Source organism: Carassius gibelio, chromosome B5 (assembly GCF_023724105.1).
Source record: "Carassius gibelio isolate Cgi1373 ecotype wild population from Czech Republic chromosome B5, carGib1.2-hapl.c, whole genome shotgun sequence".
NCBI classification, from domain to species: Eukaryota; Metazoa; Chordata; class Actinopteri; order Cypriniformes; family Cyprinidae; genus Carassius; species Carassius gibelio.
Window position 1 is genome coordinate 41,830,897 of NC_068400.1, and position 24,217 is coordinate 41,855,113.

At 35.1% G+C, this 24,217-nt stretch overlaps 1 protein-coding gene across 1 annotated transcript in view; it reads left to right on the forward strand.

Annotated features, from left to right (window-relative positions):
• The window catches only part of LOC127958836 (5-hydroxytryptamine receptor 7), a 32,920-nt gene extending 17,619 nt beyond the window's left edge, over nt 1-15,301 (forward strand). Inside the window, exon 2 of the mRNA XM_052557847.1 lies at nt 14,305-15,301. Within this exon, the coding sequence (XP_052413807.1) occupies nt 14,305-15,052 (748 nt within the window). The 3' untranslated portion in view covers nt 15,053-15,301. The remainder of the gene's footprint in view (nt 1-14,304) is intronic.
• The last annotated feature ends 8,916 nt before the right edge of the window (nt 15,302-24,217 follow it).

The window sequence follows — 24,217 nt, forward strand, 5'->3', positions numbered from 1 at the left end:
AACATAGAACGTTGCATAATGTTGCTACAGTCCCCCCCTTCCCCACATAATCTCTGTAATATAATGACATACTTGTTTTTATTGTAATTGTACTTAATTAGTTTAAACCTACGGATCCTACAGTGTGCAACAAGTTTGTAATATGGTGAAATCTAAAAATGAATTTCAATGCATTTCTTTTCTTTACTGAAATCTTTCAATTTGCTAATGATTTGATAAAAAAACGAGAGAAAAGTGGCTTTTTTACATGCTGTGCGAGAAGTCAGAATTTGGTAAGAACAAACACTGCACAGATGCTGGTCATAGACATTGCATCAAACTGTAATAATCCTTTCCGGTCGCACTGACACCATGAACAGTTGCCATTAAAAAGCACAAAGGTCATGTTTGCTCACATGCATTAGTAACAGATGTTCATGCTTCACATAAAAACAAACCATGGTGGTTGTCTGTGATACTTGCATGTTTGGCCAAGACTTGGTAGAGTGCTGTTTTGGAAATTTGATTGTTCATTATCTTACAGGACAACATTAGATGAAGTGATAGCTAAATAAATCAGCAGAGGAAATAGTAGGAGGAATATGTGGCCCTCCCAACATTTGCTTTATAAAGAAACTTATTACACATGCAAATCGGACACTGCATCATAATTTTACCTGTATGCAATGCTGGATTACTTGTGGATTATTGTGATGTTTTTATCAGATCTTATTCTGACGGCACCCATTCACTACAGAGCATCCGTTGGTCAGCAAATCTTCATTTTTGGGGTAAACTGTTTCCCAAAAATGTCTTATCCATATGATACCACATGAAAAGTCACGTAAGTCATATACCAATGGGAAAGCAAATTATTTTTCTGAAATATCAAAACGCGAGCAAACAAACAAACAAGCAAACAGGAGGAGCAAAACAAATCAAATCTATATGCTTCAGAGTTTCGTAGAACAAGGGAAACAACTAGATATTGACTTGGCCTTCCAAAGTGAATAAACCATGCTGCTGATGCACCTGAGACTAAAAAAGAAAAGGTGGCTTCACTCAGGAAATGAAATGGAGAAGTTAATGGATAAAAACAGATATTTGGTAAATACGGAATCGAAAAGGGGAATTTATAAATAGCTTTAAAATCCCAAAGTCAAGCAGTGTTGTGCATTTACAATGATCATGTGACACTGAAGACTGGAGGAATGATGCTGAAAATACAGCTGTGCATCACATGTTAGAATATATTAAATAAGAAAAAACAATATATTCAGTATTACAGTTTCTGACATTATTTTTGATCAAATAAATGCATTATTGATGAGCATAAGATTTTTTTTTTTTTTTTATCTTAATGACCCTAAAATATTTTTAGATTTATTTTTAAATGTATCATTTATTGCATTTTTGTCTCTAGAAATTGTCTTTTGGGACTCTTGTTTTACACACACGCAGTACAATTAAGACAAAAACAAAAGCAGTATCTATGGTATCTATAGGCCTCTTCTTATCAGTTTAACACTTTTTTTAACACTTTTTTTTAACACTTATTTTAACACTTTTTTTCTGGTTAGTATTTGTGTCAGAAATCCAGCTACTCAGGTTTTAAGGGCCCTAAACATGGCCAAAGCTGAACAACAGTCATGTGTGTCAAGAGCTGGAGCAACACCTCTATAAAACCAGCAAATTCACACTCATTTCATGAAGCATTGTCCCTCCCATGCATTTATTTTTATCACGTGTATATGTGGGTGAATCCCTTACTGATACAATTTAATTATAACTTGCTGCCTTAACAGCAGTGTTGTGCATTTACAGTCTATGAATGCTAAACAACAAGAGAAGAGAATAAATCAATATTTCATAATCCCTCCAGCAGACGTGCACACAGATGTTAGTAATGAATGAAGTATCGGCTCCCTCTGGAAATGAATGATCAATTGCAGTAATCCGTCATGTAAACCACATTTAATCATTTATTTAATGATAATGGATGTCATTAAAAGACACTAAGTTTATATAGTGTATCGATTTCACCATGGCTGGTAGGTGCAGCTATAAAAACAGTATTAGATACTTGCACTATGGTCATTTAACTAGTATTTTTTGGATTCAGCAACACAATGCAAACAAATAAAGAAAAGAAGCACATCTTTCAGACATGCATGAGATTGTGAGTCTCTTATGTGATGTGTAGGTGACATGCCACCATCAAGTGCTTTCATCAAAGCAGTTACAATAATAAAGTGTTTAGTTTTAAGATTTTAATACGACAGATTCATTAGATACTCTTCATTAGAAGCCTGCTTATAATGCGAGTTAAGTCTATTTTTCCCCACTCTCTATATGACCTTCAGAAATAAATGGGCTGGTTTAATGCTTTACTTTACTATGTCTGTAAATAACACCTTCTGTGCCTTTGCTCACAAAGAGGCAGTGGGTTTCCTGTTGGGTCCAAAATAGTTTGCACTGTGAGTCTTGAACACTTGTTATGAGTTGTTGATGTTAATACTACGGTTCAAATTTTTTATCTATTGTTTTTTTTTTTTTTTTTTTTTTTTTAAGAAATTAAGACTATGCATTAATGCATAAAATACTGCATTAAGAGTCAGTAAAGATTTAGATTTTAAACAAATACTGTTCTCTTGAACTTTATATATATGTTAAATATATTAAGCAGCACAGCTGTTTTCAACATGGATAATAATTAGAAATTAATCTCGAGCAGCAAATCATCATGATTTCTGAAGATCATGTGACACTGAAGACTGGAGGAATGATGCTGAAAATACAGCTGTACATCCCATGTTTAGAATATATGAAATTAGAAAACATTATATTCAATATTACAGTGTTTGACATTATTAAAAAAAAAAATCTTACTGACCCGAAAATATTTGTACATTTTATTTTAAAATGTAACATTTATTGCAGTTTTGTTTTACACACATGCAATACAATTAAGACAAAAACAAAAGCAGTGTCTTCTATCCCTCTATGGTATCTATAGGCCTCTTTTTTTTCAGTTTTAACACTTTTTTAACACTTTTTTTTCTGGTTAGTATTTGTGTCAGAAATCCAGCTACTCAGGTTTAAAGGGCCTTAAACATGGCCAAAGCTGAACAACAATCATGTGTGTCAAGAGCTGGAGCAACAGCTCTATAAAACCAGCAACAATGATCATACAGTCTGCATCCAGATCAAATTCACACTCATTTCTATTTTTCAGGCAGTGAAATATCTATGAAGCATTGTCCCTACTTGATGCATTTTGTTTATCATGTGTATATGTGGGTGAACCCTTTTCTGACAAAATTTAATTATAACTTGCTGCCTTAACAAAGACCTCAGGGTTGTTGAATGGAATTGTTCCTCTGATAAACTGAACCTCCTTGAAACCATATTTATGTCAGTTTAGTTTAGTTGCTCAGGAAAGCAGTTTAAGTGTTTGTTTAGTCATACTCTGCATGCTTCAGGGACATCTGATTGTCCAAATGTTTGTTCAACCATTTCTATTCCAAATTAGGATAATTCAGTGTATTTAAACTAAACTAAAGCCTGCATGTTTAGGATTTATCATTGAAATAAGTATATCACACTTCACTTAAACATGCATGTATAACATCATATTATACAGTTAAAAACAAACCAAATTGCATTTAAGCACACTTTTGTGATTGTTTGCTGTTGCCTCTTGGTTTTATGTTTCATTATATAATGCAATCTATCACTTAGAAATTAATTTGTTATTTTAAGCATGCTCAAATGTATTTTGTGTCCCAAAATATTTATTGCACATCCATAATAGCATTGATATATCATGTCTTGACGTGATCTTTAATCAAATAATTCACAGCAATGCAGCATAAAACTTATTTGCTTTTGCCTCTTGTTATATAATGCAAATTTGTTGTTTTAAAGACTAAATTAATTTGTTTTTGAGCATGGCTTGAGTGTTTAAATATATTCTGAGGCACAGTGCATCCATGAAATCATCAGTGTATCATGTATTTATGTGTATTAAAGCGTGCTATTTTATAATACAGATGTATTATGCATTCATTGTCTGTCTGGAACAGCACTCAACGTTTAGGATGACAGCTGCTGCTTGTGTGCATATTAGCAGCACTAAGGAAATTTGTTCAGTTAATTATCCTAATAAATGAGGAGCTACTGGTGTTTGTCGCTAATAAACTCAGTAGAGCATGTGTCATCTGACATATTTAGAGAGCAATTACCCCTGAATCCTCGTTGCAGAATGAAATGGGGGTTGGGGCTGTTTGGGTTGGGCTTATGAAGACAATAATAAATCTAAATAGAGCTGTATAAATATAGCTGCAGACGGCACTGGAGTGCTGATTTATTTCATGCCATTTTTGTTTTCATGACTTTCCCCCAAGGACCGCCGAGATGCGAGTGTTTTTTTTTTATTTTTTTGATATTGTCACAAAAGAACACATTTGGCAATGCAGATGTCACATATTCTTCCTTGTTGTGTGTTTTAATGTAATATTCGGGGTTCAATACATCTTGAGCTGTGTTTGCAGCATCTGTAGCTGTCAGTACATTTGCATTTGTTCATTAAGCAGACACTTTTATCCAAAGCTACTGATTTAGATTCATCTATTAGTTTGTAAAAACAGCCCAAACTCAAAGTTTGCAAACATGCTCGTACATTGCCAGTCTTTAGGGCAAGTTATATTTTTCCCATATATGCTTATATGTACACTGTAAAAAATTACTGTAATTTTAACGGTAAAAAAAAAGATTAACGGTAAACTGGCGTTCCCAGAATTCTCTGCGTTGCATTTCAAATTTTGTTTGAATTTGATGTTTTTTCTTTGAAATAAATATGTTTCTTCTAATTTTTTTTTCTTATCTGTTATGTTTATTAGGGTTGTATGTTACATATAATGTTGTAAATTATTTATTTTTTGCTTGTGATGGGATTTGGTCCATCAGGTGACTTTCTATGAAATTACGGTATTTAACTGTAAATTTAAGGTAAAGCCATAACACCCACATTTTTATGGTAGAATTCTGTAAACCCCAGATGCCGTTTTTTTACCGTACATTACACGGATATTCTTTACAGTATATGTGCGTGTGTGTGTGTGTGTCTGTGTGTGTGTGTGTGTGTTTATATTGTTTATGAGGACACAAATTTGTATAACTACATGGGTATGACATAGGTATTACAAGGACAAGGTGATTTATGAGGAAATTTTCAGTGTCCCCATAATTCAAAAGATTTATTAATCATTAATAATAAAAAATAAAAAAATCTAAAAAACACACAAAGTTTCCTGTGATGGGTAGGTTTAGGTGTAGGGTGATAGAAAATACGGTTTGTACAGTATACAAAGCATTACGCCTATGTAGAGTCCTCATAAACCATAGAAAAAAGTGTATGTGTGTGTGTGTGTGTGTGTGTGTGTGAACATCTATAATGCAATTAGGTAACAGTTTAATTAAAAAGAAAAGTTTTCTTGACTTTTTCTTGCCAACAATGTGACGTAAATTCCCTCAGTAATGCATAACTGATTAAATGTATACAAATGAAGTTGACAATAATAAATGTAGATAATGAAAAAGTTAATCGGCCTTGAACTGAAGCGTAACCCAGTGAGGTGTTCAGACAGTTCTGTATGAAAGAACTAAATTCCTTTCACAGCAACAACAAAATCAAGCTGACAAACAGCATAGACCGAGAGAAGATTTGAAACTCTTTTCTCTGTAATCGACGCTCGAATCGTGCTTCTCTCCGAAGACGTCCATGCATCCAATGGACGTCTGAGTTCACGAAACACGTGAAGCCTCTGATATATCCTACCGCTTAAATACAGCTTCACTCTACTCCGATAATACCCACTCTTTAAAATGTCAGGCGTTGTGGAAAGGGTCAATCTGTTGATGAGTTCAAACCCGGGTTGTCATCACTAAAAGGTTTCAAATTCACTTTACGCAGCTGTCATACAACGGCGTTTCTTTTTATTCATTTGATGAATGTTCGCCAAGAAACAAAGTCCATCACAAGTGCTTAGATTCCTCTAAAATTGCAGCTCTATTTCTTTTAAGCCTAAGGTTATGTACATGTTCAGCGAGAGACAGTATGAAGCCAGTTAACGGTGTGTACAAGCAGTAATTGAATCTGGCAGTGTTTGCCAACTGTGTCCATTACAAAAAACAGCAACAGCTTCCCTTAAGGATGCTTTTAAAAAATAGAGATCTTTTTATATTCGGTTTGTCTCAGACAGCATGGGATTAAACTGAAGTAAATCTTATTTTAATCCAGTTATATCACTGACACGAAATGTCAACGAATCAACAGAACGTCTCAAATTTGTCAAGTCTGCAATCAGAAGTAAAAAAAAAAATACAGTAAGTACATAACAATATTCTGATATATTATCACAAAATAAAATATTTTATTTATGGAAAAAAAAATTCTGTGACAACAACAACATTTATTTGAAAAATAAATATTTTGAATTTATTATAAATGCACTTTGTTTTAAATAATTTTAAGCGTCTTTACTTAACTATTGATCAGTTTAATTCACCCATTCTGAATAAAAGTATTCATTTAAAAAAAATAATAATAATAAAATATTCGGCTATAAATAGACTTTCTATGTGAAATTAATCTGCTGCATTAATACAAAAATATAAACTCAAGTGGAGAAGTTGGACTTAGGCTACATGGAAATAATCTACTTGTATTCAGATAAATATTGTCCTCCTTATTTATAATCTGAAAATAGCCACAGGATTTGTCGTGTTTGTAAAAACAGCCAAAACTCACAGTTTGCAAAAATGCATGTACATGGCAAGTCTTTAGGGCAAGTTATATTTTTCCTGTCAAGGAAAATAAACCAAGGCCATGAGTTTGATTCCTAGAGAAGACATAAATGCAATGTAAGCTGCAATTTAAAGTTCCTTCATTTAAAACTGAAAGTGTCTGCCAAATGCATGCATATATATATATATATATATATATATATATATATATATATATATATATATATATATATATATATATATATATACACTTTCAGTTTTAAATGAAGGAACTTTAAATTGCAGCTTACATTGCATATTATATATATATATATATATATATATATATATGCATGCATGCCTTTGGCAGACACTTTCAGTATTTATATATATATATATATATATATATATATATATATATATTCTATGTGAAATAAATATGCTGTGATAATACAAAAATAAAAACTAAAGTGGAGACAGTGGGCTCACATGGAAAGAATCTTGTATTCAAATAAATATTGTCCGCCTTATTTATAATCTGAAAATAGCCACAGGTTTTGTCCCTGACCTAAAAAAAGATACTAGCTGTAGCCTGGACAGAAACCAAACATGGCACTAAAGCTCCTTGGATTTGTATATAAATTACTGAAGAATACACAGTGGGAGAATGAGGAAGAAAGACTGGGATAAACAGAAAGAATACAAATGTCATGAAATACTTTAGCGATGTTGTACAGCGAGAGGATGAATTCATAGAGAGGGAGTGTGTGAGAGAGAGTATCTTAAGAAAACATTGCTGTAGATTTATTTTATTTATTTTTATCCTTGAAACACCAGAACGAGCGGTGGTGCCGTGTTCCATCAAGCCTCTGCAATCCTCAGCTTTTAGACTCGTTTGAGATGCCAAAAGACTGGTGTTGAATGTAGACGGGAGTAGGCGGCTAAAGGCTCAGATGTCAAAAGCGAGCTGTCAGATCGGACAATTCTCACTTCCTATAGTGGAATATATATATATATAAGTAAGCAAAAGCAGAGATCCTCTATCCTTATATATAGTGCAGTCGCTGTGTATTTGGCACGGAATGCATCATGCATGTGCACAGTGCAAGTGCATCTCATTAATTTGTTTAAGAAAGCACAATACCATGCTTTAAAAGTGGCATTTAAAGTGAGTTTGTGTGAAGAAGAGAGGAGGAGGAAGATGAAGGAGCAGTGGCTGCTCTAAAAGACTTTGCTTCATTGCTTTCCGTCCTCTGTATGTCACTCTTCATCAGTTCATTCAGAGACAGACCTGTGTGCATTTCTCTGTCATGTCTCGTCCTCCATTAACCCAGTTTCTCAACCACTCTAGCCTGGACTTTACTCTTTTCTATCTCAAAGGGAGACTTTACAATAAATTATACTGTAAGTGCTGGCTTAATATTATAAGGGAATCAAGAGAAACGGCAAATAGCTTGATAAATATATCTATCAAAACTTATTTTTATCAATATTTCTCAGTATGTTATGTATGACAGCAGATTTCCAAGTGCTTTTAAACAGCTGCGAAGGAGATGTTCTTTTATTCACCTCTCTTTTTTGGGCATTGTGTTTGGTTCGTCTAAAAGCAGTATTGACTTTCATATTTTGAATATTTCGCCGTCTGCTGTCCCAGACACAAAAAGACGAATGGTGCTTTTAAAAACGAGCTCTAAAAAGATTCAGAAAACATTGAGATCACTTAATTATGGTGGAACTGAAACATCCTCTTTATTAACCCTGTCTTACCGTCCATCCAAGACCACACAATAGGCCCCAAGACAAACAAAATCAGAGTAAAAAGAAGAGTCAGGAATTTTCTAGAAGCGCTAGCACTCTTCACCAGACATTCATTAATATCTAAAAATATATAATGATGACACAACATAAAATAACACATCTATCATGGCTATTTTTAGGGTACTTTCTCCAGCGGCTCCACTGATTACTACTATATCAAATTGACATTTACAGTAGATGCTTTTGAAAAGTCAAAAGCATAGATGTAATTTAAATGGATGTGATTTAAAATAATGCAAGCTGAAAAAGGTTTGATGCAAAGTTGAAGAGTTCAGATTCTTTGTATGAACAAAATCTAGCATGTCGGTTGAATGTTATGTTATAGGAAATAACAGCACTGCCAAAAACTGGCAACGGTGCACTAAGCTTTTACCACATTAAAGGAATAGTTAAGCCAAAAATAAGTAGATAATGCGTAAATATCCACAGGCTAAATCCAAGTTGTAGGTTAATTGATAAATCGATAACTTATGTGTAATAAATATAAGTGTGGTTAGTGGGTATTTCACATGTTTTATTGCACAGTAGGGGGATCATTTAACTGTCTGTGAGATAGATGGCCTGAGGGTAGAAGCTTTTTCTATGATCTGTCTTTTTTGGTACTCAGAGCTCTGTAGCGCTGACCAGATGGCAACAGTTTGAAGAGAAAGAGTGCATAGTGTGAGGGGTCCTGAAAGATTTTGCCAGACAGTTGCTCACTCTGGATGAGTACGGTTCTTGGAGACTAGGTAGGGTTGTACCAATGATTCACCTGTTTTGAGCATGTTCAGTTCCAGGTTGTTAAGACAGCCGCTCAACCTCTTGTCTGTAAGCAGACTCGTCACAGTCCAGAATGAGGCTGATAAGTGTGGTGTCATCTGTGAACTTAAGGAGTTTTACAGAGGGGTCAGTAGGGGTACAGACGTTGGTATACAGGGAGAAGAGCAGCGGGGAGAGAACATATCCCTGGGGGGCGCCAGTGCTGATGGAACATAGTTTCCAGGGCCCGAATTAAAATATGTGATTCAGATTTGGACAAGTTCTTCTTTAATTATTAATAGTTTTTTTTTTTTTTTGTCATTGCTGACATGCGGCCTTCGTCTGGCTTGCTTGTGGCCACCCAAATGCCAGTATGTGGGCTGGATCAATGTGTTAGATCTGGACCTGATCTGGGCCAGAATTAAAATCATTGTTGCCCAGATTGGGCCAGTTCTGGTTTAGTTTATTTATTTCATGGATGTCATATGGCCTACCTATGGCAGATTTTGCAAACAGGAGTGGACCACCCAAATGCTATCATTCTACACAGTATGTGAGCCGGAGCAAAGTGTTGGATCTGGGCCAGAATTCAAATCAATGTGGCCCAGATTTGGGCCAGTTCTGCTTTATTTGGTTTATTCATGGCCATCATTAGGCATTAATTTGGCTTGCTTGTAGCCCAAACCTGGCAAACATGAAGGGACTACCCAAGTGGCATCATTCATGCGGTATGTGGGCACCATGAAGATGTCAGGTGTGGGCTTGATCTGGTCTTCAGAGATATTGCTATCTGGGCTGGGTTCGAGTTCTTTTTCAGCACATTTTAATGTAAGGTGAATTATTTGCACCTAAAGAAATCAATGACCCAGTTAACAAACATGTGTTTAATGTATATTCACATGAGATTCATATAGCCTGATCCTCTTCTAGACTTACTTGCTCCTTCAGTGGACCTCATAGGTCTTTCACAAGCCTTTTTTATTTTCATTTTGACGTGGAAAATTGAACATGTTGTTCAAAGGATTACATGAAAAGGTCAAACTGCATTTTCCATATGACCTAGAAACATGATTAAAATTATTCTAGCCTTGGAATCCCCTTTGCCCTCAGCATTATTACATAAATAATGGCTATGTTATTTACATGACCCACGGACCTCTACCTCTGGGAATCGTAAACCAGTGTGTGTTTGACAGCTAAGCTGCTTAAAGGGAAGTTGGAATCATTTACTTTATGCAGCTGATGGGGCCTGAGCCAGAGCTGGTTCCATGGGGAATCAGATCTGTATGCTGGAGCTGTCACTGCATATGAAGGATATAGCGCTCCAGGAATTTTATTTCAACGTCGTACATGTCTTTACTCTGTCATATCACTGGTTTAATTTACAGTACTTGTGTAGTGAGGAGTAATGTCAAACACATCATATAAAACCACAGGGCAAAATGTCAAAGATAGTAACTGGACTTTAGCACTAACGAACTCATAGTGTCATTTAAATCTGTGTTTAGGTTTGGACAGTGTTCATATATTTGTTGCATAGGAAATGCACGTAAAATGGTAAAAAGGAGACTACATGGGAAATGAAGAGATTAATTTATATAGTGAAATGTATTACATTATTTAGATTTTCTGTTCATTACGATACATAGCTTTGTCATAGACAATGGTGAATACAAGGAAATATCTGCCAGCTGAATGCCACAATTGACCAACAAGAATATTTCACAGAGCTGTGTAATAAAAGAAAATATTCCATTCCTGGATGTGATGAATCCTTCATTTAGTGACTGATTCAGTTTGGCTTTTTTGAATGATTCATTAGAAGGATTTTCTCAAAAGAGTAGTTTATTATTGAATCAAACTACAGTAACTTATCGAAAAGACTTGATTTATTTTCACTAGATTGACTACAAGGAACTGTTCATGAATTAGACTCCACAGGAACAATTGAGTCTAATGAATTGGTTATTTTAGTGAATCAAAAAGCACATACCTGCATTTGGCATTATGGAACTTTTTTATTTAACTGATTAATGTTTGGTTATAAATCACTTTCGTCACTTTAAATAAAAGCGTCTTCTAAATGATATGCACATGGTCATCTTTTGCCATATCCCGTATCACTCCTGGGGGCAGGGGTCATGGCATTGAGAATCATTCATCAATCCTTCAAGAGTTGTAATCGTCTCTTTAAATGTGGTTCTTTAACCACAACAGATGCAATGGCGGCATCAAGGTCAATTTCCTCAGCGGTAGAAGTGGCAATAGTATAATTGATCTCTTTTTGTTTCATGCATTTTTCTCAAGTCCACCGTTTCTGCTCATCAACTCGGCTCAAGTGGGTGCTGATTGGTTCAGACAAGAACTGCTCAGACAAACACAATTTGTGCCGCCCTCTCATCGTGCTTGGAGTATGCCCCTGATGTGAACCTAATTTCTTTAAAATGCTCAATGTCTTGCTTCAATCTGATCTGCCTCTCAATTATCTTGTGGAGTACCACCTATCGTTTTATTGAGCAGAATTGTAGAATAACAAGTTTGAGGCGAGTTCATGCATCTGCAGTACATAATGGCAGTACAAGCTTCTATATAATGGAAGAAGGTTGTTTAGACTAGTTCTTCACACTAAGAAAAAAAAAGGTTCTTATAATAACTGTTTCACGAAAGGTTCTTTGGGGAAACTGAAGTGGTTCTTTAATTGTTAAAGTTAAAAATGTTGTCATTGTTTACTCACCATCATGTTGTTCCAAACCAGCTTCTGTTGAACACAAAAAGAGATGTTGAAATGAAAGTTTAAGTTGTTAGTCAATGACCTTCTTTTTCATTACAATCAAATTTCATTGGTATATACATTTTCTGCATCACATTCAGATAAACAACTCACATGAATGAATGTAAATTTGGCATCATTGATGTCAAACCTGGTCTGACATGTTTTAATGTGGCATATTGAATAAACATGCAAACAGATTGAGGTTTGAAAGCTGTGTTGAAGAAAAAGATTAACGTTGAATTGATTTATTGGAATATAACAGCTATACTATTGTATATTGTATACTTTTCTTTTTTTGTTTTATGTTGGTTAGTAATTGTTGAACTTATTCATTAAGTTGAACATATTTGCCTTAGTTGCCAAGGCAAATATGAATTTAAAAGTATAGTTCACCCAACGAAATGAAAAAGTGATGTTTATCTGCTTACCCCCAGGGCATCCAAGATGTTGGTGACTTTATTTCTTCAGTAAACACAAACCAAGATTTTTAAGTCAAACCCGCTGCAGTCTATCAATCTTATAATTGAGGTGGATGGGAGTCGAGGCTAAAATATACAATTAAAAAAAAAAAAAACATACACAAACAAAACCAAATTAAACCCTGCGGCTTGTGATGATACATTGACAGTGTTTGGAATAACGGTGTTTAAAAGAACGGCGTTAGGTAACGAAGTCATTTTTTCAGTAACGCGGTAATCTAACTAATTACTTTTCCTGTTGTTACAACGCCGTTAACGTTACACTGACCGTTAAATGCGGTGCGTTACTATGCATTGATTTAATAAACTATGCAAACCGAACGCACCCCTGGCTCACACAGCGAGTGAGCAGGTGGGTTAATAACGAAATAAGCGATTATGATTGGCTAAGGCAGAGTCATGTGTTTCATGGTAGCCAATCAGAGCGAGTGTTTTTACACACATGCAGGCACACGCGCCAGCGGCCCCAAACACACACACACACATAAACACCCACACATACGCAACAGCAGAGATTCGCAGCAGCAGAAATGGCGAGTCAGGAGCAATCCGATGAAAAGTTGGCATTTTCAAGGTGGAGATATAAGCACTACTTCAAATTCATTGTGGTCAAAGACAAGAACGTGCATGTAATGTGTGACACACGCATCTACAAAGCTAGTGGCCAAAAACACTTTTCTTACAAAGATAATACTTGAAGTGCAGGATAAAACTCTTGCTGTCTGTTGATGTGCAATGCATATCGAAAGTTATGTACGAACAGCTGTCTGTTCAGCTCATTTCAACTGACTTGTGAAAACTGCTAAAAAAAATTGACGTATAGCAAGTTTTTTTTTTTTTTTAACAGTAACGCAAAAAGTTACTTTCCTTGGTAACAAGTTACTTTTATTATAGAGTAAATCAGTTACTAACTCAGTTACTTTTTGGAACAAGTAGTGAGTAACTATAACTAATTACTTTTTTAAAGTAACGTTCCCAACAGTGTACATTGATGTCTAAAGACACAAAATGATCAGTCTGTGCAAGAAACTGTATAGTATTTCTATATTTTTTTACCCCTGATTCAAGCAATGTCCTAACTGTTCAAACTCTCCTGAGCACGTCCTCGTGTGTGTGTTCTCATCAGCAGGTGTGTGAGGTGTCTTCTTCTTCTTCTTGCTTTATGGCAGATCACAGACTTATATGTGCATTACCGCCACCTATCTCTCAAGTGGACAATTTACACTTCTAATTGAGATTATAGATAGTGTCAATGCTCCATTTAGTCCATCAGAGGTAAAAAAAATTATATACTGTAAATACTTTTAAGTTTCTTGTACAGACCAATCGTTTTGTGTCTTTACACATCAGTGTATCGTCACGAGCAGCAGGGTTTACTTTGGTTTTTTTTGTGTATGTTTTAATCTATGTTTTAGCCGTGATTCCCATCCACTTACGGTACATTATAAGAGTGATAGATTGCAATGGTTTGACTTAAAAATCTTGGTTTGTGTTCTACTGAAGAACTAAAGTCATCTTGGATGCCCTGCGGGTAAGCAGATAAACATCAGATTTTCAGCTTTATTTCAGTTATTTTAGTTAAAGACAACCACATTGGGAAAGACGTGAGAAATTATGACAATGATTTAATAATTTCATTTGGCAATGCTAGTATTCCAGAATCGTAAACCTCAGCTTTACTCTAATTCACAATCTTATCAAAATGTCTTAAAGCTATTTGTTTGATTGCAGGTATCTTGGCATCACCCGCCCTTTGACTTACCCTGCTCGACAAAACGGCCAGCTGATGGCAAAGATGATCTTTGGTGTGTGGCTTGTGTCGGCCTCGATCACCCTGCCGCCGTTCTGTGGCTGGGCCAAGAACATTAACACAGCTGGCGTTTGTCTAATCAGTCAGGACTTCGGCTACACCATCTACTCCACCGCCGTGGCCTTCTACATCCCCATGATTGTCATGCTCTGCATGTACTACAAGATCTTCAAGGCCGCCAGGAAAAGCTGCGCCAAGCATCGTTTCACCAACTTCTCCCGTCGGGATCGTCTGGAAACCGTCGCCAGCGATGCTCTCAGGATGCAAGGCCTAAAACCCCAACACACGCCTGGCGTGGCCGAGGAGTGCGCTGCTCTTTCACGCTTTCTCAGCCGCGAGCGACACAATATCTCCATCTTTAAGCGAGAGCAGAAAGCAGCTACGACATTGGGTGTGATAGTTGGAGTTTTTGGCACTTGTTGGCTGCCATTTTTTATTCTCTCTACAGCGAGACCATTTATATGCGGGGTCAAGTGTAGTTGCATACCTATTTGGCTGGAGAGGACGCTGCTGTGGTTTGGATATGCCAACTCGCTTATGAACCCCTTCATTTATGCTTTCTTCAACCGGGACCTGCGCTCCACATACAGAGACCTGCTCCGCTGCAGGTACAGGAACATAAACCGCAGACTGTCGGCTGTAGGTGTGCATGAAGCACTGAAGGTATAAAAGAATGTGGTTGTCCTGGATTTGGTTTACACACAGTTCAGACAGCACTGAATCACGGTTAATCAAGTAAGAAGCCGAACAATGCATCCACTTATGGGATTTTTGCCTCATACTTCATCAGAACACTCATATTTGGTCAAATTCAGCACTGATTGTTGGGACATGTGAGTAAAACTTACATGAATTCATTTAAAACAAACATCTAAACCTATAAAAATACTAAATAATATATTGATATATTTGATGTTTTTCTTTGATGTGTTATATATACAACATTACTGTTGAAAAGTTGGCGGTCTTTAAAAATGTTTGAAGAAATTGCAATTTTAATTTTTTTTATTTAATTGCAAATTAATAATTTGAATATCTTTATATTAAAAAAAAATATATATATATATATATATATATATATATATATATATATATATATATATATATTCTTTTGAAAATTCAAATAATCAAAATACTGGGAAATAAAAGCCAAATATTCAAGAAGCACAACTAAATAATGGGAATATTGGCCGCTGAAAATGCAAATAGAAAAATTAAACTATGTAAGTTTTTATATATATTATTTATTTTTATTTTTTTACAGTATTACCGTTTTTACTGTGTTCTGTATTATACTGTATTTTAAATAAATATAGCCTTGGTGAACATAGATGTTCTTTTTTACAACATTAGAAAAATTATCCAACCCTTCTGAACAGTTGTGTATACATTTTAATCTACATCAAGTATTGATTTATGGTTTTGAGTTATAATTGGATTTGATATTTTTAATTAAAATAGTACCTTTATATAAAGAACAGTGGCTATTGGCTGTTTTCATAACTAATGAAAGCATGTTCATGTTTTGGCTTCATCTCTCAAGAATCAAATAAGAATCAGTTAATATATATTTATTTTTAAATACGTGGCCCTTTGTCAAAATGTAGATTTACACATCACACATTTACAAGGAAGCCAGAAAAATCTAAATATTGAGAAAAATCGCCTTTAAAGTTGTCCAAATGAGGTTCTTTACAATGCATATTACTAAACAAAAATTGAGTTTTGATATATTTATGGTAGGAAATTTACAAAAGATTTTCATGGAACATGATCTTTACTTATTATCCTAATATATCCGATAATCTTGACCCATGCAATGCATATTTGGCAATTGCTAAAATATACCCCAGAGACTTAAGACTGCTTTTGTGCTCCAGGGTCACATATTAAGTAAATTCTGGTAGGGGCACTTTAAATAGTAAAATGTGTCCTTTATCAACCCAATGTTCATTAAAATAGTGATGTCCTTATATATTAGCAACATGCAAGCGTGCATTAGCAATTAGCTAATTAGCTTTGCTGTCATAGAGTGATTATAGGGATGCTCCAGTTCTGGCTGTCATTGTCTCAAAGCTGTTAATTTTCTCATCATAACAATAATGTGGAATAAAAGTGTAAATCTTCACACTTCGTCTTTATTTAAGCAGAGATCATGTTGATTTCCCTCCACCTGTGAGTGTTCTGAGAAAGTATGTCTGTACATATCTGGCAACCGAGTCTCCAGAGGAGGACACATAAGGGTTTGTGGGCAGTTGTCACTATGAGGCTTGACTGATATTGGAAATCCATCAGAACGTGTGTGTGTGTGTGTGTGTGTGTGTGTGTGAGCATGAATCCCTGCTTTGAGACAACAAGAGACAGGACACTCACCTTGCTTTTCCAATGACTCAGTCCATCTATTTTAATAACTTTAAGAACATGGAAGAACTGGCTGTCTTTGATGGAGCATCTGAGTCTATCGAGGCATTGTGCATATGCTGTGATCTGGCATTGTCAATTTTGCACCCTTTTTTGACCAGATGTGGCAATTGAAGTGTCTCTTCGTCCGTGAATGATGAAACTCATGGTAAGAAACATTGACTGGGGACTGAATTCTTGTGTTAATGACTCTTAACAGATAAATTATTGACTGAGCGACTCAAAGTGTTTGTTTACACACAGGAGAAGTGTTCTTGATGTACAGTTCTATATGTATGTTGCCAAATCTTTGTGAGGAGCTTACAAAGTGTTTTCTGTCACAGATTTTAACCCTGCACCAGGTACGTTGGAAATGTTTTTGCATTTATGTGTATTACCTTTCCCCACGAGGACTACAAAAAGTGTTTTGCCAAGATTGTGGATGGAAAAAGCAAAAATGAAAATGCAGAGAGCTAAGAAATGAAATAAATTAGGAAAAAAAAGAAAATGAGGCATTTTATGTAGAAATTCTCATTGCAATCAACCTTTGTATACCGTGCATACTTAAAGATGCATTTGTGCGTGGTTTCCAGAAACCAAAGTCTGTCAGATGCTAATGTGATTTAAAACAATCTAAATTGATTACATATTGGAAACGATTCAAAGGAAAAATTCACCCAAAAAATTTTAATCCAAGATTCCATCCAAGTTGTAAATTAGTTGTAAATTAGAAACAAATTGCATTCCATCTCTTGCTCACCAATAAAAACAAACTCATCTGGGACGGCTTGAAGGAGAGTGAATTTCCAGCAAATGTTTATTTTTGGTTGCACTATTCCTTTAAGGATGCTTTCACACTACAGCTTTTGATGCAGACCCAAATTTATTTGACTTCAGAGTTCGGTTTGCACATTGAAGAAACAAACAATTGGCTTGCTTTCAGTTCATTCGCTGGAATATGAATTAGCCGCAACACACAAGAAAGTTAAATGACGTGAAGAGAAATTTACTGAACTGAAATTCAACATAATGCTTTCCGAGAATTGAAGTGCTCTTCCATGTTCAGTCACATCTAATTGCTGCATGTTTCTGAATAAATTACAGTCAGAAAGCAGCTCTCATTTGGAAAATCCCTTGCTAAACATCTGTGGCTGATTCAATCGCTTTTAATCTAAAACTTTGGTGTTAAAACTACAGTTCCAGAGTCATTACCTAGCTATAGTTACCTCTTGTGCTCCCTGTAATTTACACTCACACTAATGATGTAAACACACTGTAATTAGGAACAAAACCTACAATGGAAAAGAGATGTGAAAAAAATCTAATAATAGAGGATCATAGTGTTCATGCAGCAGATCATAAAACAGTGAAAGTGTTATACTGTATACTATACAGCGACAAGGACGTACAATTCAATAGCTCTGAATAAAACAACACTGAGCAGAAGACGGAGGAGGACAAAACATGATTGATGTGCAGCAGCCTAAGACACGCCATTATCAGGTAAAGTGCTGTACTTAGGGTTATATTAGCCATGTGCAGTCGCCTGGAAATAAATGGGTTTGAACCTGACGACCGGCGTTTAGATGCTGCACCGTACAGCCACGGCGGATCAAGAGAATAGTTTGTGAGGAGGAAACAAGTGACTGTTGGTGAAATGCAACAACACTGTCGTCTGTGTAGTGCATTACTTGGATGGCGAATGCAATGGTGGATCAGTTTTGTGGCTGCCAAAAGTTGTAGCTCTCAAGAAATCTGTGAAATGTATTAGTTAGTGCTGGTGCCTCATTGATATCAAACAGTCTGTGATTTAGAAAAAAAAAATGTGGGGTCCTAAACTCTGTGAAAATACTTCTACTCTGTATTTTTCCTAGTTTAATAAATTAGAGCATATATATATATATAACATATGCACACTACTCTTCAAAATTATGGAATCAGTATGTTTTTTTAAATTAATCAAAGAAACCTAAACAGCAAAAAAATATAAAATGTATACATTTCCATGGTAGAATGATTTCTGAAGGAGTATATGATAATGAAGACTGGAATAACGGCAAATTAAAATTCAGCTTTGCATCACAGGAATACATTACAGTTTCAAATATAACCCGACTGAAAAAGGAAAAATGCACAATATTACAGTCTTTGTTGTGTTTTTGGATTAAATAAATAGCCTAGTTTTAACCATTTTAAAAAGTGTCATATATAATATAAAGGTATAATTTATTTCATTAGAAATTATCGGCAATTGCACCATTTACTCGATTTTTTTTTTTTACAATATGTAAAAAACCCCATCATAGTCATAGTATAACCATCAGATAGAATCGCTAAATGCTAATATTGTTATTGCCCCAGCTTTTTATATCAGAAACATTATTATTTAATTTTCTAAATGTTGTTTCTGTGCAGAAATACGTGAAAAGTGAGTATAGTATTGTAGAGTTACGTGTTTTTCTCCATTTTCAGGTTTCAAAAACCTGTGGTCATTATGAGAAGCTTTTGCGCAATGAAATGGAGCTTCTTCGTGGAACCATCAATGCCAATAAAGAACCTTTATTATTAAGCGTGTTTAGATTTTCAGCTTTATGTTTATTCTTTTCTAGAAAGGAATAAGTGGCTACCAAATCCATTAACTTAAGCCCACGTGTTTACCATGAATCGATGCATGTCCCTCAATACAAGACGGTTTTCCAAACAGTGCATAAGTGAGGAGTATGTAAGGATGTAACGATTCGCTCAGTATACGGTCATTTACCACAGAATCCTCCGCATGAAATATGCTCTCTCAGTCTCAAGTGAAAACAAAGACAAGGTTCTCTTAATCACTCGCCTGTGTTTGACATGACACGTAATCGTGGCCGTCTGCTAACTGTGTTCAGATCTGGAGGAGCTGTGTTTGATGTCATGCACATCTCAGAAATATGGAAACCCAGCCAGATGCTGCCAAACCTTGAGATCTGAAGGGAGAAAGTGTTTGGGAATCCATAAATGTGATGCTAAAAGTTTCTCGAACTGATGTGACAGAATGAGGCAACGTCTATGAAAACAGGTGTCAGCTTTTATAAGCGTTCTGCATCATCAGTGCTTTTCTGTCACATATTCAGATCTACATGTTGTTTGCTAAGAGCTTTGGTTTTCCCCCACGTAACATTAGATCTGTTAGCTATATCTGCTTGCAATAAATCTATCTTGCTAGTGTTTCGTCAAACAAACCAAACCGTAACCCTGTTTACAGTCCTGGGGAAACACACTTGCTGCATGAAGTACTTCCTGTTATTAACTTATTTTAACAGGATGTGGGCAAAGTAGAGAATTGTTTGTAGTCCTGTCCTGTTATGTTATATAATGTGTCACATTTAATCACCTGAAATGTGCTTGCTCTACCTCGATGAAACATTTCTATATGGAATTATAAAATTGTGAACAAGTTTACGAGCCGTGAGCATTTTTTTATTGTTTTGTCTGCATGTCACCAGCTTGGTAAACATGACGCCGTGCATTTTTTTTATTGCCTTTTAGTCGTTACACACACTGTGTACACACTCATTCACTCACACCATCGGGAAACTAGATCGCCATCATAAAGCTGTCAAGAAACAGACATCTCAATTGTTCCAGGCGGCATAAAGTCTAAAAAAAAATAAAATAATAATAATAAAAAAAAGCGAGACGCTTGTTCTCTCTCTGCTGGATGACCTCCCGGAAGAGATTCAAAAATAAACATCGCATTCGGTTAATAATTCATGAGTTGAAATGTTTTAAGTCTAATAACAAAGCTGGGAGGAATAGAGAGCTTTTGGGAGCCTGGAAAAAATCCCAGGCTCTTAGAAACGCAAAATGAGGACTGTGACCCAAAAAAGGCCTTTTATTCTTCTCCCAGCTTGCAGGGAAATGTTTTATTCAGAGGTTGTGTGGCAGATGCAGCAGTTCTGATGCACACGTAGACAAGAAGATGATGCATACAGGGAGAAAAGCAATCAGAAAGACAACGCGTGCTTTTGAGTTGAGCTCGGCACACTTCAGCTGTTAGATGTCATGAAGGATTTGAACAAACTCCTAACACCAAGTACTTAAGTTTTGGATTGCAATACCGAGATGAATGATAGCTCAAATCCTGTGGTTTGTGAGGAGCTCTGATTTGGTTTTATGAGATGGTAAAAGAGCTGAGCTGTGTTGATGATACAGAAGAGACTTGGGGGTGAGCTCTTTGGACCTAGAAACCACAAAGCAACCGACTAGAAACCATTTAGAAAACCAGAGCATCACGGTGAGTGGAGAGCACAAATAGAATGAAAATACGAATAAAAAAATACGAATAAATACAAATACGAGCACATGCAAAAAAGAATTAAATACAAATAAAATCATTTAGAGCAGGTACATGACTCAAAAACATCCAAAAAGGCCTTTATAAAGAACAGATGGACACTGTCTCCAACTAAAAGTAGCTAGACAAACAGCATCGCAACCCTTTAGTTATTCATCAGGTCTCTTAAAATACAAGCATCTGAGAAGATGTGGACAACGGATGAAAAATTGAATTTTGGCTATTAATTCTGGTGCATTTACACTAATGTTAATTAATGTACACTGTGCCTGTCAAATAAATAAATAAATAAACAAACAAACAAGAAAACAGTTAACCAACAAAGACACATAGGACTAAAAAAATACAAATGAAGGGGACACCACCACACATACAAAATTAATCTAAATTCTAATCTAAATCCAAACGAGGTCATTTGTGTGCTAAAACTTTGTAGTGTACAATTATAATTATAAAAGCATATCTTAATCTAATTTGGGCCCATATAGAGGGAAAAAAAACAAGCTACAATTGGCTTGTCGTTGTTTGCTCCAAAACACAGAAGAACATAAGTGAAGCACAACATGCATTCAATACTTGAAGAAGTAAATATTTGATTTTGCATTGTATACTTGGCCAAACAGATAAAGATTGTACTGCATGTAAACATACTTATTGATTCCTAACCAGCAGGTTCCAAGGGATACCTGGAAATAATTTGATTTTACTTTAGTAGATTATGATTTGCATTGATTTTATTCATCAATATATTTCCTGGAATTGCCTCCATAATGAAACGGAGAACCTGCCTGGTGCATATTTATCATGCTGTATTTTTTAAGCTTGAAAGTAATGACGATAATAATCATATTCAGCACAATAAAAGAAACCTAAAAAAAAAGTTAATATATCACTCTATTTTCTAGAATTTAAAAGCACACAATACAGTTTATTTCTCATTTGCAAAATAAAATAAGAATGAAATGTGCTGCATGGCATTACTGAACTAAAAAGATTTTAAACTCCTGAAGCATGCTTTTGCATGATGCAGAGCTTTAGGTTTAAGAAATCCAGCCTTTAATGTATGCACTCAAATATACAGAGCAATGGGCAAGAGATAAAATGTGTAAAAGAGCAGTTTTCTGTGACTTACTTAAGTACTGTCACCTTTAAATGACAGGCCAGATTTGAGTGTGTGATGGGTGCTTGTATTGAGAAATGGAGAGAGGCAGAGGACACACACACACACACACACACACACACACACAAACACGGCCTGGAGGAGAGCTGAAGAGGGTCACAGCAGGACAAGAATTCAGTGCATACTTGTGTTTAAAGATGAAAGTGAAAAAGTGCATAGGAGGGTGACTTCTGTTTTTACCATATCTAGACTCCCACAGTTTCACAAACATATATTATGCATTTTGCAGACATTTATTAAAGCACAAGATACAAATTATTCCTTATTCGCAATGTTAAAATAACCTTCATAAAATAAGAATAGAACAAAACAAGGAGTGTTTTAAATATCTAATGTATACTGGTGTTACTGAAACAGAGTGTGAAGAGCTATAATTTCATAATAAAAGTAAATCATTAAGAATAATTATAATTATGAAAACATATAAAATGCTATATAATTATAAGTATATAACAAAAATAAATTAAAATGACCATGCTCTTTACATGTTATGTAAATTCTATAAGGACTCGCAGAATAAATGCTTCGTTTAATTTTAATATGCAATTCATTTGATTAATTAATTGACTTATTTAATTGCATTAAAAATATGAATGCATTGGCAGCCCTTATGATGAAATTAATTTCACATAATATAAGCAGATCTAAGCAATATCAATTAAATATGAAACATGATTAAATACACAAGGCTGACATTTAAATCCTTTTTTTTTCAGTTTTTCAACTTTAAAATTTCACATTTAATTCATTATTACCTGCTGTTTCTTTCTAATTGTCTGTGAAATCTTACATTTCTAAGTGAAAATTGTCCTTTTTTTCAGTGCATGACTTAGGAAAATTAATATGTTAGATTCTAAACCAATTCAATTTAATAAAACCAAATAAATGAACAAGTGTTAAACAAGAGGAAGCACGCAGCACTGGCTCGCTGTCAGAGATCTCTTGCCGCCCATTGATCGTCATGTGACCTGCGGCTTGTGTCTGCCCACATGAGTCTCCCAGCACATGCATGTGTGAGGACGCACAGAAAGATTACTGAAAAGGACCACTACACATCACGCTTTCAGGTCTGGGTCGATGGCGCTGTCATTTCAGGCCAGGGTCATTTATAGTGCAGTTATGAAACACAACCATATTTTAATTAAGGAACATCTGGTGCATTTTCTTTTGGGAGGCAATCAGCATTAAAGAATGTTCTGGGTTCAGTTTAAGCTTAATTGATAATATACGTCTATTACCTTATAACAAAAGAATAGTAACACACATAGAAGCCTATGGGCTGATTGTACAGCTCTGGAATGAATGTTAAAATGAAAAACAAATCATCACACTGTTTTCAAAAGGTACAGGCTTAACACTCATGAGAATGAGAAATGAATGAGAAACAGTTGCCCTCCTTGTCTGCCCAAAGCTACAAACGTTCAGCTCAGTAATATATCGATAACTTTCTATGACTTCTGCAAGACTTTAAATGGTTAAACTGAAGAACCTTTAACATGGATCTTTAACAAAGGGTCTTAAAATGTTAATAATAATAATAACAATAAAATGTACTTCAAATAAAATAAAAAATAAAATAAAATAGGTCATTCGAAGAATTGTTGTTCTTTTAAGTAAAGTTTTTTTGGGGAACTAAAAATTGTTATTCTATGCATTGATGCGAAAACATCAACAACAAACAAAAAAAAAACATTTTGGATGCTTAATTTTTTAGGAGTGTGGGTGAATCTTATAAAATAAGTCAAGAAATGTCCATTAAACATTTCAACGCAAATTAAATCATATTTTGCTGACAGAAAATATAGCTTATTTATTTATTTATTATTGTTTTTTTTACTACTTTTTAACCTCAAATTCTCACTACTGTAAAATTACCGGTAGTACATTCTTTATTTCAAAATCTCCTACTTTTTAATTCATT